Source organism: Grus americana, chromosome 1 (assembly GCF_028858705.1).
Source record: "Grus americana isolate bGruAme1 chromosome 1, bGruAme1.mat, whole genome shotgun sequence".
In the NCBI taxonomy this organism is placed as follows: domain Eukaryota; kingdom Metazoa; phylum Chordata; class Aves; order Gruiformes; family Gruidae; genus Grus; species Grus americana.
The window spans coordinates 212,182,102-212,201,674 of record NC_072852.1 but is presented as its reverse complement, the minus strand read 5'-3'; the positions used below and the strand labels follow the sequence as shown (position 1 = coordinate 212,201,674).

Sequence of the window (19,573 nt, the reverse complement as noted above, 5' to 3'; positions counted from 1 at the left end):
GTATTGCCTTCACAAGTCAATATATACATGGACTGAAAGAAATCTGGAATGCTGTTGTTGATATATGCTCCCTTTTTCCTGTTCCAATGTTTTGCAATCATTATATCTATTTAAGAACCTATTTATAAATAGTTATTTTGGCATAAAAGCAATTGACTAATCAGTCATTAGTCATGAGGGAGCAAAATTATGCTTGATTGAAGTGGTAGATGAACGTGACTTCATGTTTTACTCTGAACTAGTTAAAAATATATTCACATTTGTGTGAAGTTTTCTTTGTCTAATTTCAGATTAGCTGTTTAATAAAGACTAATGCTCTGTGCTTGGTGGTGGGGAGACAGAAATTCAGGAAAAGTGTAGTCCACTCTTCCAGAGTTATCTGCACTGTTATTTATCTTAGGACTATCCAGTAAATATTTATTTGTTTGTTTGTTTATTTATCTAGCTATTAGGCTATTTATTTACTTATTTTTGTGTCCTGGAGTATAATTATATATACGTTATAAAAGAACTATAACCATAGCTTGTACCAAAACTGCAAACTTAGTTTTTGTTTTATATACAGACAATGAGTTCCATGAGTTAACAATGCATTTTAGAGGAACATTTATTTTCATCTGTATTTAATTGTTTACCATATTTATTTCCATATCTTTACTTGGTCTTTTTTGAGACAAGTAATTTATTCTGTTTATGGAATTCAAGTACAATGCACATATAAATTATTTATATGGATAAACTGGAATCCTTCATGTAAATGAAGACGTTAGTGCATTATACCTCTAAGAAACTTAGTGGAAAGAAGAAAATCCATGGGATATTGCTGTAATCTTCATAGGAATGATATAATTTAATGTTAGTAAAAGCAAACAACACAAAGTAGTTAATGTGTATCAAAATGGGGTGAGAAATTCTATAGCACAGTATGGCATTACATTAAAGACATTTAATGATAAAGAGGTGGTGTTTTTAGGTGCAACAAGTGATGTAAAATAATGAGAAAATTGCACAATGTCTCTCTTGACTTAGTCCTGACCAATATATAGACCCTAGATGTGATGTAGAGATAATAATGTGATAAATATCCTTGTAAGAGTTGGGGGAAAATCACAGAAATATTAAAGTTCAAAAAATAAAATTCATACAAATCAAGAAGATAGTTTAGTTTGCTAAAAGAGTAAAATATTTTATTACAATAAGCTAGTATTATTTCTAAGCAAGAAATATATTATATGTCCATAAAATATGACAAATATATAACTATGGTAATGCCTGCTAAAAGTTTTAATGGAGAAAAAAATCAGTATTTTTTTAAGCACATCAGAAGCAGTTAGCTTCTCAAAGCATCACTGGGCGGGGCTAATAGATGACCAAATTAAAAAAAAAAAAGGCTGCTGAAAAAAGACAAAATTATTTAAAAATTTAATTAGCTATTTGCTTCATTTTCCACTGTACAGAAATGTTGTTTTAGTTTTTTCTCTACAGGGAAGAAGTCAGGGAAACTGGCTAAAATCAAAGTGCCATAAAAGAGGAATTTGATTAAATTAACAGTTGCACACTGCTGGGACCATGTGGCTTTAGCCCAGGAAGGAACTGAAAATCAAAATTATCAAAATGCTAAAACAATGGATATCCTATTGCTTCAGATGCTTTTGGAAATACAAGAATGGAAGATGAAAAATGCAACTTTCTTAAAATAGATTTTAAAGATGATTCAGAGAATCATGGAGCAGGAAGTCTGTCTTTACACTGCCTGAAATGGTTGAAAAAACAATGCATTCTCACAAAGGAAGAGTCAACACAGCTATTCAAAAGGGAAGGCTTTGTCAAAAGATTGTTGTAATCCCCTGGAAGAGTAACCGAGTGTGTGCAGAAAGAAAACATATCCATACCATGTAATTGTGTTTTTAAAAACTTTGACAAAGTTCAGAAAAATGTATCTGAAGAAAAATACAGTAATCTGTAGAAGATGAACAGTTCTGTTCTGTTCTGGTTTTATGATTGCTTAACATGTAAGAAATCTGGAAAGGCAAAAGAATTGGATGATAATGCAAAAATAGATGAATTAACCTGAACTACAGCTAACTGTGAAGTTGCAGAAGAAACTACTGACTCAGCTGACCAGCCCATAGGTGTGAAGTGATTGACTCTTAGTCTTCACAAAAAATGTCTTGCAAGGACTGCCCAAGTATGCGGCCTGTTTTTATAAACTTGTTTTATCGATATCCAGGGGGCTGTGCATTTTTGAGGTTTTTTTCATAGGATTCTGGTCACTAACCTGTTACTAACAGCTAGCTATCACATAAAGCTGCAAAGGTGTAATCCACTTTAGATTGGATAAATTTTAAAGAAAAAACAGTAAAATGCTTATAGGATGGAAGATGTGATTTACACGGGACTAGCTGACACACTGGATAAACAGACTAACAAATCATGGGAGCTATAGTGATCTTTTCATTTGAAAGTAATGATTACTGACAGAGATAAAGAATGATTTAAAATAAAATTAGAGAATAGAAATAATTTGATGAAAACAAGGAGATAGGAAGTAAATCAGACAAATGTTTCTCAGAGCAAGAGCTATTTGAAAAGCAACTTTTCTAGTTAAATGTTGGAATTTGTTTCAGTAAATGATGCAAAGGAAAACAAAAATCTCACAAAAAAATCTCGCAATACATGTCATTTCCTACTTTTCAGTATTTGACTCCTCAACTGTTGTTTGATTTGCTCTGATGTCTCCTATAGGAATGTAGACTGTAGTTCTATGAAATCGAAAGGTTGTTGTGGCTTCAGTTTGAGGCTGCTCATCTCTTCAGGCCGTTGTTCTTCCAATCCTGTTTACCATCACACATTAGAAAAGCAAAATGTCAGAGATTTCTACCAAAAGGAGAAACAGGCCAGACTTGTTTGAATTATCTAAATGTAATTTGCTACTTGACAATATACAACTTCTCTATTTCCTTCACAAGGTAATGTGCTTTCCACGTAATCCTGTTATATAGTCCAGATCGTTTTCCTAAGATAGCAAGTGGTTCCAAGAGAAGTCATGTGTTCTGTTACTGAGGGTTTACTTTCCTGGATGGTTTTTTAAAAAATAAAAATCATCCTCCCAAGCTAAAGGAAGAAAAGTGCTCTCCTGTATCACCGTGTTTCCTTGCTGTAACCAACAACAGTTGTAGATGGCTCAGGCACGTGGCTGGTCCCTCACCTGCTACATCCTGGAGATCTTTCTCCAAAGTGTAATTCCAGGAAGCATATTAAATTTTGTCTTCTCTTCCTAAACCCAAGTGGAATCTTAAAATAGCTATGAACAGAAGGCTGCCTTTACATCCACAGAGAAACTACTTTTTATCTTAGACATTAGTTTGGTTTCATTCATATGTGCAGTGCTAGCAAGATTATTGTGAATCTCTGGTTTGACCCACTGTATAACACAGACTTTAGAATTTTACCCTGTCAGCCCTGCATCAAGCTCAATAATTTCTAGCTGTATCAAAGCAAACAGCAATTGGTCCAAGTCCTTGAGGTCACTTGGTGCAGATACGGTGTAATGTTATAAGTGCTCCAAATAATGCCAATAGATTGTTTATTCCCTTTGAGGTAATGCAGACAGATATTATGAAAAAATATCCAAAATATATACAAACTTCTTATGTCTAGAGAGTCTGCGTCTATAGGTAAAGTTCTTTTCAGCATAAAGCCTTCAAGGGTTCATCTTGCTTCTATATCTTCTTTTCTTGACTCATGTACCATCCTTGTCATATAAATACACCACACACGGACCTGTATGTAACTCCTTTACAAAAACACACTAGGATATTTCTGTTTAGGAAATCTTTTTAGACGTTGTTTTCAACTGAAATGAAATCTCAGGGCTGTCCAGGTATGGATTCTAGAGAAACAAGATGGATTTTCATTATTCTTTTAATATTGAATCACTTATGTTCCAGTCAAATGGCTTTGTTTTTGTTGTGAAAGTTATGTTAGTCACTTAAAAAAAGTTGTTATTTTCCAAGGGATGAAGAAGGAGCTTAGTAACTTCAGCTCTTGGTAATGTACGCTATAAACCTTGTCTTTTTTTGGCTGTGCTATGTGATCACATCTCTCTGCTTTCCATTCATCTGCAGTGAAAGCTTACAACTGGCCCATAATAAGACAGTGCCAGAACTGTGCCAAACTCTTTAAAGATGTTGTGTATTATGAACAGAACACAAATAGCTTCATAGGGAAGAAACAATTTCTCATTGTCTGCTAATAAATTTGCGTGAAGTTCTTTCAAAATAACTTTAATGGGAAGCAATCAGTTGGAAAGAGGATGCTGTAACAGGCACTACACCTAAAAAGACTGCCCGAGTTGGCTAACTGGCATTCTTTATTTGCTATGTGGATTGCCAGCACTGGAATAAAAATATACTCCTGCAAAAATTTTAGCTTGGTTTTATTGTCCTCTTTCTTTATGCAATGCATGCAGTGCATACATCTTTATGCAATGTGACTCTGTAATAAAACTCCGGATTAATTTATTCTATGGCTATCTCCTGCGTATTTATGGTATACTTCCACTGCTTAGGTTACTACCTGAATGGAGACCCACCGCAGATGAATTTCTCTTTCAAAATCATAAATAACCCATAGTGAATAACATGCTGGTTTATTCCTAATTTAACAGAGAGACAAATAAGAATAGTTTAAGGTACTGGATATCTTCACGAAACTGAACTTGGGGATATGAATCGTAAGTAACTATTAGCCATGAACATTTCTTTATATCCTTTTTATTATGTGCAAAACAGTGTTGGAGTGTTGCTCCACTTGGATACTTGCTTTCCACTAGGAAACTGGCTGATAGTGAAGTTCTGAAATGCAATCCCTAAAAAATTGGAAAGGCAGAATCAGGTGTTAAAGAAGCTGTCTTAAATTTGCCAAAGTGCTAGTATCAGACTCTGTAAACTAAAGGGTTATTAAAAGGGTTAAAATTCTTGGACTCAGCAGTACTTGTCACAAACTACCTGGCCAAAGGTACTCAAGCAAAGGATTTTTTCTCATGATAGTGGGTGGAAGTTCAAGGTTATATTTAAGTATTTTCGGAAAGTCTTGAACCTGACCTTCTTTGTCCTCAATAGCTTGTAGAAAAGAGGCATCAGTATTTCCCACATAGTGTAAATGATGGTTGCAGCAACCCTTGCTGTCCTTTCTACCCTCTGCATTTGATCTATCTTTTCTAAACAGGGTTCTGTGATAAGCGGTGCAGAGTCTAGTTGGAGGCCGGTATCTAGTGGTGTGCCCCGAGGGTCAGTGCTTGGTCTGGTCTTGTTCAAAATATTCATCAATGACCTGGATGAGGGGACAGAGTGTACCCTCAGCAAATTTGCTGATGATACTAAACTGCGAGGAGTGGCCGACACACCAGAAGGCTGTGCTGCCATTCAGCGAGACCTGGGTAGGCTGGAGAGTTGGGCCAAGAGGAACCAAATGAAATTCAATAAGGCCAACGTAGGGTCCTGCACCTCAAGAAGAACAACCCCTGGTACCAGTACAGGTCAGGGGTTGACCTGCTGGGAAGCAGCTCTGCAGAGAAGGGCCTGGGAGTCCTGGTGGCCAACAAGCTCTCCATGAGCCAGCAATACGCCCTCGTGGCCAAGGTGGCCAGTGGTATCCTGGGGTCCATTAAGAAGACCGTGGCCAGCAGGTCAAAGGAGGTTGTCCTCCCCCTCTACTCTGCCCTGGTCAGGCCACATCTGGAATATTGTGTCCAGTTATTGTGTCCAGTTCTGGGCTCCCCAGTTCAAGGAAGACAGGGAACTACTGGAGAGAGTCCAGTGGAGGGCTAGAAAGATGATTAAGGGACTGGAGCATCTCTCATATGAGGAAAGGCTGAGAGAGCTGGGGCTGTTTAGCCTGGAGAAGAGAAGACTGAGAGGGGATCTCATCAACACTTACAAATATCTCAAGGGTGGATGTCAAGAGGAAGGGGCCAGACTCTTCTCTGTGGTGCCCAGTGACAGGACAAGGGGCAATGGGCACAAAGTGGAATATGGGAGGTTCCATCTCAATATGAGGAAAAACTTCTTCACTCTGAGGGTGACCGAGCACTGGAACAGGCTGCCCAGAGAGGCTGTGGAGTCTCCTTCTCTGGAGATATTCAAAATCCACCTGGATGCCATCCTGTGCAACCTGCTGTAGGTGATCCTGCTCTAGCAGGGGGGTTGGACCAGTTGATCTCCAGAGGTCCCTTCCAACCTCTACCAGTCTGTGAATCTGTGAATCTTTTTGCAGTTCCATCTAAGTTATTTTGCCTAATGGCTTTATATAAATCTAGTTTAAGGTGAACTAAAGCACTTAAGTAAAGTGCACATGATTCTCCAGAGGAGAGAATTCCACAAACTATTACACATCTCTACCTGAAAATAGCAGGTCCTTTAAGGGATATTTCTGTATCGGCATGGAAATGCTTTTGTATTTCAGTCTTTCCACTGCAATTTTATGATTCTTTGATTCATTTGGATGTGAAATTGGTAAACCTGCTGCTCTGTTCTCCACCAGCTTTGACATGATTGACTTTGACTTAATATTCCCAGCTGAGGGTTGTTTTCTTCTGTTGACATAGTTCCCTTCCAAATGCTTGTCATTTTTCTTTTTCATTGTATCTTGATTTCTAAATTATTGTCCTTATGTTAACCCTAGGACATGCAGCTAACACTGAGAAGGGGTATGTTTGCATTTGTAACTCCTTATGCTTTTCTACCCTCTTGTAAAAATCAAAAGAACATCCCCTTGATCATACAGGCAGATACGTTGCACAGGGAGCCGTGTCTCAGATAGTGCTGTGCTGATATTTTTGTATAAAACTTCAAAGCCTGAGATTAATCCTTTTGTTTAAAGGATATGGGGATCTTACAACTTTTTAAAGTAAACAAAATATTACTCTTAAAGACCATTGACAGATTTCCAATGACATTTCCTTAATGGTGGAATTTTTAAATAACCAACTTTTATTATATTTTTCCTCTTTTACTGTTTTATGTTTTGGTGTTGTAGTCCTTAATGCCTCTCTCATCTTGCACGCTTGGAGGAAGGGAGGAGTAGGCAGGCCTGAAACAGAAGCTGAGCTGTTTTATTTCAGATGTGTCCTTCCCCATCCCTTATGTTCTGGTTTCATTAAATGAAGCAATTTTTTTCATTTTACATGTAGGATAGTCATGGAAATCAAGCGATTTGCCCAAGATTTCCTAGGTACTCTGCAATAGCAATGAGTTGTGCCAGATCACTTGGCTCCTGGCCTAATCTTGGACTAATCACAACCATTCCTTCTAGCCTATGTCACCGCTAAGACTATTTTTTCTGTACAAGCATAATTGCTTTTCACTAAACAAACAAACAAAAAAATATTGTTGCAAAGAAATTGCATTTCACTTATTTCAGTAGTCTTGCTATCATATTAATAATTGTTCTCATTATTTTTCTTTCCAGAAAAATATTTGTAGAAATTTTAGGACCACTAAATAAGGTGGTCCACTCCCTGTTTATTACTCTTCCTTCATTCTGTATTTTTTTTATGGTTACACAACATCGCATTCTTGGTTGGAGGGAAAAATCTGTTACTACATCTAAATCATATTCACCCATGCTTCTAGCTTCCCTTTCAGAACTCTATTAATAATTTTTGTTTCCCTTATGCACTTTTTGCTTCCCATATGCACATTTTTGCCTGAAGCAAACTCTTCTTAGCGTTTATTTTTGGTGTATGTCCAACATTACTGTAATCCAGTTACAGTTATTTGTGCTGGTAGAATATCAGCTAAATCTATTTGCTCCATTTTGTCATGCCTACTTAATATTTTAAAAAGAAAATTAGTGAGATTTTTCCATAACAGTATCAGGTCAAACACAGTTCACACAGTGTACTGTGCAATATTCAGTTTTGCTTTGTGCACCGGTTATTATCAAATTAGGATGATAGTTGGGCATGTGGATCTGAGCCATGTGTTAATCCAAGTTCATCCAGGAGTGTGTGCCATCCTGTTGAATACAATGGCTCAATTACAGCTGATGAAATTGCATTATCTTTTGAATCCATCTTACCGTGTTGTCTAGCAATTAGTTGCACATACACATCCCATAGTTAACTGCTTTTGTCTCACATAGGAAGTGACAAACTTTAAAAAAAAATGTGGACAGTTAAATAATTTATTAATAGGATTTTTTTTCTTTACGGATTTTCTAAGTATGAAATAGCCTAGAAAAGTCAGGTAGGTTCAGAGCAAGTTCAGCGGTGTCAAATTCTTTTGAAATAAAACTTTTTCCACATTCTGATAAGAGGCCATTTCAAATATAGCGCTTTAGCAGCGTACGAATAAATGTTACAGTCAAGAGGATGGCATTGCAGTTCTGCGTTGTTCTGGCTGGGGTGCAGTGAGGTTGCTGAAAGGTCACCTCCTGCTTTAAAATGTAGGACCCTGGCGGGTTGTGCTCTGGTACAGGTGGCTTTACCCAATATTATTAGTGCAGAGATGTGTCTGGTCACAGAATGTGTAGATGCTTTCCACTCCCCAGCCATGTTGTAGCTGTTGCTTGCCCTGATTTTTTTTTTTTTTTTTGTAATATCTTTTTTTGAGTAGCCTTTTTAAAATTTATATGTGAACTTTTTTTTTGACTTCTACAATTAGCCAGATTTCTCTAAATAGCATTGAAAGACATGATGGAACTTTTTTTTTTTTTTTTTTCCTGACTGGCATATGAAAAAGCTGCAATAGCATCAAAATATTCTGGAGCGAACTGGGTAGCTTGCTATGTGACCAAAAAAAGGATGCTCTTAAGCTGATGGACACTGCTAATATAGGTCTATGATGAAGAAATGAAATCTGAATTTGGCCCTGTTACAGTTTTCTCTTTAAATACATATATATACGATATATAAATAAGTATGTTATTACTTCATACATGATTTATAAGATCAATTAATGGTAATATATATATTATTTTTTACACAGAGGTAGTCCTGCTGGAAATGATACAGTAATGATTTGGATTATCTTCTGGTAGACAAGTTTTTAGGTGCTCAGGGCTGAGTTACCCTTGGGCACTAGAGGAGAGCAGCTTTTGGGGCAGCTCACACACCTTCACTTCTTACGCTTGAGTAAAACTGCAAAAACATTGATTCAGTCTTATGTATTTTTACATTGACTTTACATGTAGCAATGATTACCTCGGAGACTCCCTTAGCTCAGATTTTTAAGTTCTGGCTTCTGCATCGACCCTTGCAATTCAGAAGTGCGTTAATATTTGTTTTTCAATCATGAAGTGACCTTAACTGTATGCAAAGCTGTGAGAGCCCTTGCAGTTGGGCACTCGTTACGTGAGAGGACACAGCCAGGTGTATGATTTTGGCTTTTCAGCAAAGTTCTGAATAAACTTTGCATTATAACAGGATTGTTGTATAGTTCGGAACAAGCACCTTGAAGGAAAATACAGTTAAAACTGATGTTTCACGTGCAACGATTTGAATTACGGTGTTGTCAAAACATTTTCTCCACTGTTAGAGCATTGCCATAATTTCTCATTAAGAATTTCTGCCAGGTTGTATCGTTATGTATTTCAGCAGTGTCTAAGCTTTGAGGAATTTTAGGTTAGTAATTTAGGAGGAATTAAATAACTGAATCAAGTCTTATCGCACCAAAGCATTTGTAAAAATTCAGTTATCTCATCCGAAAGTATATTTTCAGATAGTCATAGTTGTCTCTTTGTCTTTGAAATCTTTAAATGTAAATTTGCTTTATTCTTTGGAATGGTAAAACTATGCATATCACTTATAAATCCTGTTTAATTTTTGTGTATTTAAACCCTAGTTGAACACCAATAGACATAAAAGGATTCTGTCACACAGTCCTGTGTTTGCTTTTAAAAATCAATTGGTTATTTTCTATGGTTAAAAGTACCTTAGGCGGGCTTAGGGTAAAAGAAAGAGAAAAATCCTCCAAAAATGTAGATATATAGGAGGCCAAGATCCACTGAGTCTTAAGGGGCTAAAAACTTAGTCGCCTGAGACTGGATTATATCCCTGAATCTCTTTAGATGCTGGAAAGGCTCAGCCCAGATTTCATACATTTTACACCCCTGTCACTTCTATGAGAAGAAGGAAAAGAAAATACTTGCAAATAAAGATTGTGGGAAAATTTAAGGAAAAGAGATTGTATTAGTAAGAAAAACCCAGGAGGGGATTTACAGAAAACTCTGTACAGAAGGTTATTGACAAGCACCAACGAATTTGTACAGGGAGAAGAGGAGCAAATGATATATCAATCATAATCTTGAAGGCCTTATGCACAAATAAATATATTCACATTTGTATATATAAGCTGCTGAAGATTTGTTAATTCGTTGCATAGGTCTTTTCTAAGTGACTTTCTTTTTGAAATCAGCCTCTCGCTCTCTTCCCATGACGTTTATGTACATTAGTACACCCCAAAGTTTACGCTAGGGTTTAGCACTCAGGGCAGATAACATTCTTCTTGCACTTGTCATTTGCATCTTCTGATGCAATTTTGTTGACAAGGTCTTTTCAGGCATGCAGGGGAAAAAAAAAACAAAACAAAACACTCCCTCGTCTGTTTTGATCATTGGCAGAGGGGTATCTTTTTCAGTGGTTTGTCTAGATGCGATTTCCACAAGAAAGCACTTTGCCTGTAAAGCTCGGACGTATAAATCTGCTTCAGCAGGGTGCCTGCAAGTTGTGTCAGGGTCAGCTAGAAAAAAGATTAAATCTTCCTGAAAAGCGCAAGAGTGGGTTTTGGTTTCGTTTGGTTTGGTTTCTCCTGTGGTCTGTCATCCAGAAAGGGATGCAGGCGGGCGTCCCAGCCACACAGAGCATTGATTGCTTCTGCCTGCAGCGGGGATGCTGTCAAGTCGCTGCGCGAGTGGAGTCCGGTATTGACACGGAGCTGCCGGCCAGCAGCTCGTGCTGCGCCCCGCTCCCGCCATGCCCTGCCGCTAGCTGCTGCCAAGGGGGCTGGAGAGGCCCCGGCGAAGGACCTCACGTCTGGGAGGAGAAGTGTTTTCGTGCAAACCGGCCAAAAGGAGCCGTGGGTGCGCCATGGACGCACACCTTCCCAAGCAGCACAGCTGCGGCAGGGGGTCTGAGGGGTCGGACGGCGGCAGGAACGTGCCTCCCGTAGCGAGGGATGCCCGCTGCGCCTGTCGTTGGCACCAGCATCCTCCGGGGCTCCAGTATAGCTCTCAGGCGCTTCCCTCTTGGGGACCGGGGGGTGCCAGCCAGAGCAGGAGCAAGTTTGTCCCTCTGTGGGACGCTGTGCGGAGGAGCCCCTATAAACCCCCAGCCAAGCCACAGGGCAGCGCGGGGGAGTGGTGCTCAGAGTGCGCCTGTGCCCACGGCTGCGCCCCCCCGGTGCAGGTGAGCCAATTCTTCACTCTCCGAGCGACTTAGAAGGATGCTCCAGGGAAAGAAAGTGAGGTTTGGTGGTGTCGGCAACTTTTCGTGCTGTGTCTTGATTTGTGTTTTCTTCTAGAAAAATGATACGCAAGGGCGAGCTGTCGGTTGGTAATGTCTGTTGTTTGAATATTGATTCTCTGTGGCCTGTGGAAATGGTGGGGTCCTCTTGGAATGGTTTTCTTGTTAAAATGTTTTGGCTTCTACCTCCAGGTTCGACAGACTTTTTGTTGCGTTGCGTTGTGTAAAGAAACAATGTGTTTATCCGCCCCCCCCCCATGTAATGGATTTTGCCTGCTTCTGTAAACAGTGTGTTTTCTAATATCGCATGAAGTAAGTTAATAAGGATATTTTAAATAGAGAACATGAGGGGAGGGTGGTTTATGTTTCACATTTATTAATAAGAGAAAATGTGACCTGTTTTTCCTCTTTTGAGCTTCAAATGTAATTGAAATCTTTAATAAATATGAAATAGCTCTTTAGCTTTCACAGATCTAGAGGTTTTTTATGTAATGGCAAGGCAGTGTATATTAAAATAGAAACCAGCCAGGGTCTAGGATGTGTACAGATACCTGTAAGCAATTAAACTGCGAATGATTACACACCAGATAACCCAGCACTGTGAAACAGAAATCACAGTGACACTCATATGACGGTTAATATTAAAAAGCATTAACACTTCCTCCACTGATGCATGTTTTCATCTCTCCCTTAGAAACCTTTAAGCTCATTCAAAAGCTTTGTGTGATGTCAACATCAAATCCTTTTGTCCTAATTTCACCCGAAAAAAGCAGAATTTAATGTTGAAATAGGTTTTTGAGATATATGTTTACTTACTGAAATAGCATACACTGGAGTTCCACTAGCCTTAGCCCCATTGAACATGTGCACCCTCTCTAGAGATTAAATCAATTCTTTGATGGAAATGGTTTTAATATATTTTCACCGAACAGAAAAGCAATAAGGCAAAGGATTGTCAGACACTGTATCTGTACTTTATCTTGTCCTGTGGTCTAAAAAAGTGATGCTCTGTTGACTGAAAGTGATTGCTATATATAAAAAGCTTTATTTTTTTGCCTCAAATTTATTATAAAGTGGAAAAACTAAGCTTTCTGATATATTTTGGAGTGACCAAAATGTTGCATGTGACTACAGTATATGTTTTACCTTTTCTGTCATATACAAAGCAGATATGACTGTTTATGCCAGAATAAAGCCAACGTTAAAATAATATATAAAACATAGAACTAGACTTTGTTCTAATTTTAATTATAAAAAACTTTAAAAATTTTCTTAAGCTCTGAAGATTTTTGTTTTGGAAACAGCTTTGAAGGAAAAAAATACTGCAAAGGAAAGAGTTTCTTGATTTTCAAATGTATAGAATTTATAAGGAGAAAATGAAGGAGTGATTTCAAAAGAAAATAAAATTAAAGGCCACTTCTAAGACTACTTCAGTATCTAAGTTACAGATTCATTGCAAAGTTACTTCAGTATTTTCAATGCCTTTGTAATCACATCCACGTGTGTTTAGAAAATGTGAAATTGTTCAGGTGTGTGTACTTTCTTATATTTAATTTTGAACTCTGCACTGTAAACTTTCTTTACTGCACGCTCTTAATGCCAACTACCTTATTCTGTTTAGGAAAATCCCTTTCTTGGGTTCTGCCTATAATCAATCAATCTACCATCAATCAAACCGATGTTCTGTGTCTGGGGATGGATTGATGTACTTACTTTGGCAAATACTTGGTGGGTTTTATGTCACAGAGTTGTGAGAGAGTTTGTTTCAAATAATAATCTTATCTTTTTTTCCCTGGGCAAAGTAAGCATTGTGCAGGCTATGGGCAGAAAGGAAAGAGTGTGTGTATATCTATGTGTGTATGTATATTGTACGTACATACCCTTAGATAATCATTTTATCAGAGATATTGCATAGATGCAATAGGGGAAAACATTACAGAGCTGCCCTTAATAAGGGCCCTTACTTTGGGGATACAAGTTGAAGTTAGTGATGATTTTTGAGGGCTATGTGGACTAGGAAAACTGTTGTCTTTCTTGCCAAAATAAGGAGCAGTAGAGAAACAGTTATATTTGCTGGCCTAAAATAAATAAATAAATAAATAAATAAATTTGAAATTTCCATCTTATGTGTAAATGTGATAACAAATTAGCTAGTGACAGCTTCAAAGGTGGAGGGTGGTTTTCTGTAAAGTTCTGAGCAGATTTTTCTTCTGCTTGACATTTTTGGGAGAGATTACCTTCTTCAAGCATAGGAAATACATAACACCTTGGAAAAATGGGTTCTTGATTGTTACTATAATACCAAATTTAATGTCCAGGTCCTTAATTCCTAGAGTGTGTACTAGACAGCTGTTACTAATGTACACTTTGTCATCCTGATAAAAACTGTTGATTTTTATTGCTGAGGACATGGCTCCATTTTCTTTACCAGTTCTTTCTTCTTCAGTGTGTCAGAGCAAAGAATAGCACTCTAGTATTATTAATATTTTAACTGTCTTAGAAATTCTGCTTTGGTAGCTTCATGTTTGTGTTTGCTTGTAGTTTCATGTTGAGTTGTGAGTAGAAAAATGCTCTCTATATATCCAAACAGAAATTCATCTGGAATTACAAAAAACCCCTCTTAATTTTGAAAGTGAGTTGAAATCAAGTTTAGATAGAAATTTGATTCCAAAACCTAATTTGTTTTTTACTTCCAGTCCTTTTTTACAAACTCATTTACACAACAAGCTCATTTGACAAAATACATTTACAGCATTTAAAAGAAAGAAAAAAATAGAAAAAATAGAAAGAAAAAATAGAAAGAAAAAATAGAAAGAAAAAATAGAAAGAAAAAATAGAAAGAAAAAATAGAAAGAAAAAAAAGAAAGAAAAAAAAGAAAGAAAAAAAAAAGAAGAAGAAAAGCAAATCAATAGGCAAGTTTTATATGTCCCTGTTGCCTGGAAATATTTCTTGCTTTTCTGCAGTGCACCAGCTATCTCTATCACTGTTAGTATCATGGAGTCATATAATTTGTATGCTTCACTCAGTGATTTCATATCTAAGGTTGGAGTTATGCTGTGAGAGATCCGAGTGAAATTTTGGGGGGTGGGAGGGTGCAGAGGCAAGGAGGTGACCTGATATTTTCCATGGGTCATTCTAACATTGGATGTAGTTTGCAACATTGAATGTACTTTCCCTGTTGGCACATATAGACTCCTGACACATATAATCTACCGATTAAATCAGATTAGAAATGTATGATAACAGGTGTAGCTGAAGGTGTGCAATGAACAGCTATTCTTTGTGCGGAAGGGCCGGAGGGGTGGGAGTCTCCGTTACCCTGATTATAGGTTGAAGAGGAAATTGCAGAGATTGAGCCGCCGCGCTTGTTGTAATGTATAGATTTTAGTTCGTGCAGTCTATATGAAAGAGTGCCTCCTCTAAACACCTTTCCACTATGTGTGTAACCGCATGTTTTCAGATTCCTAGAGCTCAGTATTGGCCTGTTAGTGTGAAAGGAAAAGGTAAAAGTTGGTTCCCATCTTTGGTTGTTTCCCACTTGCACTCCACTTTAATTCAACTAACTTTATTTGCTATTAAATTTTTGGCCCTTCTATTTTGAAATATTCTCAAGGAAAAACAGCTCATATCAGATAATATCCTGGATGTGTCACCTGCAAAAATGCATACATGTGTTTTTTGAAAACCTACATAGAAGTGTAAATTTTCACATATTTTAAATAGTTTACTGTCAGTGTCGGCGCTGATGACATTTTTGGTTGTGGGGGTTTTGGGGTTTTTTTTTTGGTTGGTTTTTTTTTTCCTAGCAAGATCAGAAAAAAGTGGGTCTTTTTGTAATCAGTCTCTTTTAAAAGAAATAGCATCACTGAGCTGTTTTCTTACCTGGTAGAGAGGCTTGTGAGTTAAACCCTAGTTTATAGATGCGGAATGACTTAAAAAAGGCAGTTAGTAGCCAAATTCTGAAGTATCAGCTGAGAACGGTCTTTTGTCTTTGAAGGCCTTTGGCACTAGTGCTGAAATTTCAGTATATCATTGCATGGTGAGATGAGGTGAGAGCTAGCTTCAAGGCATTCTTCTACAGTACTAAAGCAGAAGGTCTATTCCAAGAGATACTGGCTCTCCCAACAGTGTAAAGAAATGATTTGTCATGGTTAGTGTTTTTGAAAGCTTGGATTACTTCTTTCAGGTTCACAGATTCCCACATGCAACTGGCCATTCTTAGAATCATAGAATCTTAAGGTTGGAAAAGACCTCTAAGATCACCAAGTCCAACTGTCAACCCAACACCACCATGTCTACTAAACCATGTCCTGAAGTGCCACATCTACATGTTTTTTTTAACACCTCCAGGGATGGTGAGTCCACCACCTCTCTGGGCAGCCTGTTCCAATGCCTGACCACTCTTTCGGTGAAGAAATTTTTCCTAATATCTAATCTAAACCTCCCCTGATGCAACTTGAGACCATTTCCTTTTGTCCTTCTTCTGTCAAGTCATTTCTGGCAATGGAGGTACATTGAGCTACTTTAGTTAGCTAAGGGAGATCTTTTCACTCTAATTTACCATGTTCAAGTGCCAGTAAAATAGCAGTTACTGGGGAGTCAAATAATGCTTTTATTTGGCTTTTAAACTTTTTTTCCCTGAACTTCAAGCTTATTGAGAGCTAGATGTCATAAAGTCAAGAGTTAAAGATTTGATGTAACCCTCACACTGTTAAGAAGAATAAACCGGAGAGGAGTAGCTGGGCAATTTTTAATGGAGGAAGAAGTTCATATCCCATTCTCAAGCTGGTATGCTCCTATCAGTGGATTTAGGTGACAGCTCCTAAGTTTTAGGAAGATGTACCTTAATTCAGCATCTTTCCTTGGATGGATCATTGTGCTGCATTTACAGAAGTAACCTCACCCGTACATCTTTAAGTGACAGCTGCATAGATCGCTGACAATGTTTCAAAGCAGAAATACAAAGCTGCTAGCGTGTTCTTTTGCAAGATGAGTAATATTGTTCTAACGATTCCTGTATCCAGTCCCACTGACTGACAGAGGACAGAGAAGTCCTCTGGGCAACCTGGTCTAGTGGAGGGTGTCCCTGCCCATGGCAGGGGGTTGGAACTAGATGGGCTTTGAGGTCCCTTCCAACCCAAACCATTCTGTGATTCTATGAAGTCTACAGCAGTCTGGGTGACATTCATATCTGACACTCTCACAGGACAGCTGCTTTAGAAAACATTATGTTTTTACATTCATCTTTAACCTATTTCTTCTACCAAAACCAGGCAAGCATTGTTACTACTGAATTCACAGCATTTGGGTTACGTTGGGCATAAAATGGACATCAAAGATTAGCCTTTGAGTCCCCTGCGCTGAGGTCAGCAATCTCATTAGTGATGTAGGGAACGTTCTTGGTCAGAAGTTACATGAAATGTTGCGTAATATTTTTTTGGAAATACAGTTTTATTAGCGTAATGGCTGTTCACGTGATTCTGATTTGAAAGATGGATATGGTATGTCATGAAAAGACAAGAAACTAAACATGCTGAGACATATTTGGACTTTCTCTATAACATACAAGGGTTTTTTTTAAATTAAAAAAAAAAAGGGAAAGAAACCCCAAACAAACCATCACTAGTCACAAGAATTTGTGCTCTGTAGACTCAGGAGCCTGAGGATGTGTTGCTCACTCCAGATTTTCCACCGTGTCTCAAGGGGTCATTCAGCCACCTCTGTCTGGATTGATAATGTAGCGTTGCTTTGCAAAGGCCATTGGGAGTAAAAGAAAAGTGGATATTCTTTTCTTTTGTTGTGTAATATTCTGTCTCTTTCTATTAGTGTATCAGGTCTTTTATCAGTGTTAGTATTTTTGATAATATATAATTTTAAGTGGCAGCACGCTTAAGAAATAGGCATGGTTACACAGATCATGGAAGTATTTATGTACAAGATGTTCTATATTTTCACTTAAATATTGAAAAGGATAAATGTATGCTATGTACTGCACTAACCAATGACTGAAAGAATTTATAGTTTATCTACACACATTTTGGCTCCTGCTGATTGTTCAGTCATAAATATGTTAATGCTTAATTTGCATGATTTGTTGCACCATATTTAGATTTGCATTTAATTAATCCCATGTTTCAAAGTTTCTCCTCTTAGATGCCTCAAGAAGCCAAGAACATTTTCTCCCTTTGACATATAATTTGGCTTCTGGGATTTTCAGGGGGGATGAAAGGAAAGGGAGCATGGGAAGGGAATTGTAGAATTTGGAAAGGGATTTTTTGTAGCATTGGTAATTGGCCAAAACTGCATAAGTGCTCTGATAGTTCTGCTATTGATAAGTTTAATACTTGCCACGTGTATTCACCCATGGATAAACTGTTCATCATATTTGAGAATGAAAGGGCGATTCCCTAGGACCAGACTGGCAGACCCCAAAGAGATTCAAAACCTTTTCTTTTTTGGGCGGGTTTTTTTTTGGTGTTTTTTTTTGGTTGGTTGGTTGGTTGGTTTTTTCCCCATTTTTTCTATAATCATCTGCCATGTAATCCACTCCTAGGAATACCCAGGCATTTTCACCTAAGCAGCTCCTTACCATCGCACGAACCTACAACACAGGAAAGTCTTTGATCTGCCCTGTATTACTCTGATGGCACACGACACACAATAGGATTTCCATCTTCCTGTCTCTTGCACTGACTGGTGAGGTTATAGGTTGCTGGAACTGTTTTGTGGCATGTCACCAAGACTGATAGACTGGATGCTCTCTGAACTAAAGGGGGCGGGGGGGGGAAAGGTTACCTTATTGCTTTCTTAGGGTGGTAGGAGTAAGACTTGATAACCCGGGTTGTGCTTTCCATCTAATGTTCCACTACATTTAAATTAGGCATTCAAAGATGCAAAACCTTTACAGCAACTCACCAAGATGGTCTTGGTCTGATCAAAAACAAAGTGAAGGATGATGCATGACAGTTTATAGCTGGATGCTGAGCAATGGCTAAGATTGAGATAGAATCTGTCTCAGCTATTTTGTCATAACTTGAAGACACAACCTGAAAATTGATTTCTGGTTTGGAAATGGCTGTCTTGACTGTTGTGGGATATTTGAATCCACTCTGAAAATGTCAGAGTTCCCTACAAAAAAACCTAAAGGGAGTTTCTGGTTGTAGTAATGACAGGATTTACAGAGTTTGCCAATTTAGCTCTCTGTTTCCTCATGTCTGCATGTGGCTTTTGGATGAAGGATAATAAAAATAAAGCCAAAAAAGTTAAAAAAGCATTACAGATTAAATTACTTTGCTTTTAAGAATTATGTTTGCATTGAAATGAGCCATAGATTGTTACAATAGAGTTTATAAATTAAATAACATATTCGTTTACCTTTTTTGTATAAGTATTTTTTATAAATTGTTGCAGTTAATCAGATGAATTGGTTCAATGGCCACCTAATTTCAATAACTCTCATTGTTTTGAGAATTAGAAATACATGGATCAAAAAGGATTTCTTTATGTATTCAAAATACAAGTTCTGTAATATCTAAAATGAACATCAGAAAAACAAACAAAATAATCCTTTTTGTAAATTCCAGTTCTGGTATAAGCTTTCTTTTAAGCCACAGGAGCCAGCTATGAATGCAGTACAAAATCCAATTTAGCAAAATAACATCTGGTTTTGTTTCAGATATATTGTATTTTTAATATGGAGTTTTACCTTTCTGATTAAGTATTTGTACAAGGAGAAGCAGGTTACTTCAGCAGCTGAAATTGCTCATATAATTGGTCAAACAGAACATCAGACAAATGATTTTCATTATGCATTTCAAATGAGAGCAGGATGGAGCAGTGCCATAGGCTTCCAGTTACTGACATCGCTGTGCAGCAAAGCTGCACTCAGGTATGGAAACAGCTAAGCAGAGGCTGTCAAGGCTCCTTGGTTACATTTGTTTTTCTTTTAAATTCTGATAAACACTCCCTCCATACGCAACTGGTATTTCTTCCATTCCCAATCACAGAAACTTTTTGCTATTTATCCGTGTGCTGGTCTGTCCAAGTTTTTACGTTGCAGTCATCACTCACCTGATAGCTGAGCACATTAAATATTTATTGAAAATGTG

At 37.7% G+C, this 19,573-nt stretch overlaps 1 protein-coding gene across 25 annotated transcripts in view; it reads left to right on the top strand.

Annotated features, from left to right (window-relative positions):
* Positions 1-19,573, top strand: part of DLG2 (discs large MAGUK scaffold protein 2) — a 1,065,252-nt gene that overhangs the window by 593,402 nt on the left and 452,277 nt on the right. For 2 of the 25 annotated variants that reach the window (XM_054813801.1, XM_054813787.1), the window contains exon 1: positions 10,929-11,407. The exons of 21 other annotated variants lie outside the window; for them this stretch is intronic. In XM_054813801.1, coding sequence (XP_054669776.1) covers positions 11,090-11,407 — 318 coding nt within the window. In that variant the 5' untranslated portion in view covers positions 10,929-11,089. Of the gene's footprint in view, positions 1-10,926; positions 11,408-19,573 lie in introns of those variants that run through there. 2 more of the 25 variants (XM_054813798.1, XM_054813792.1) reach the window with 2 other exon arrangements.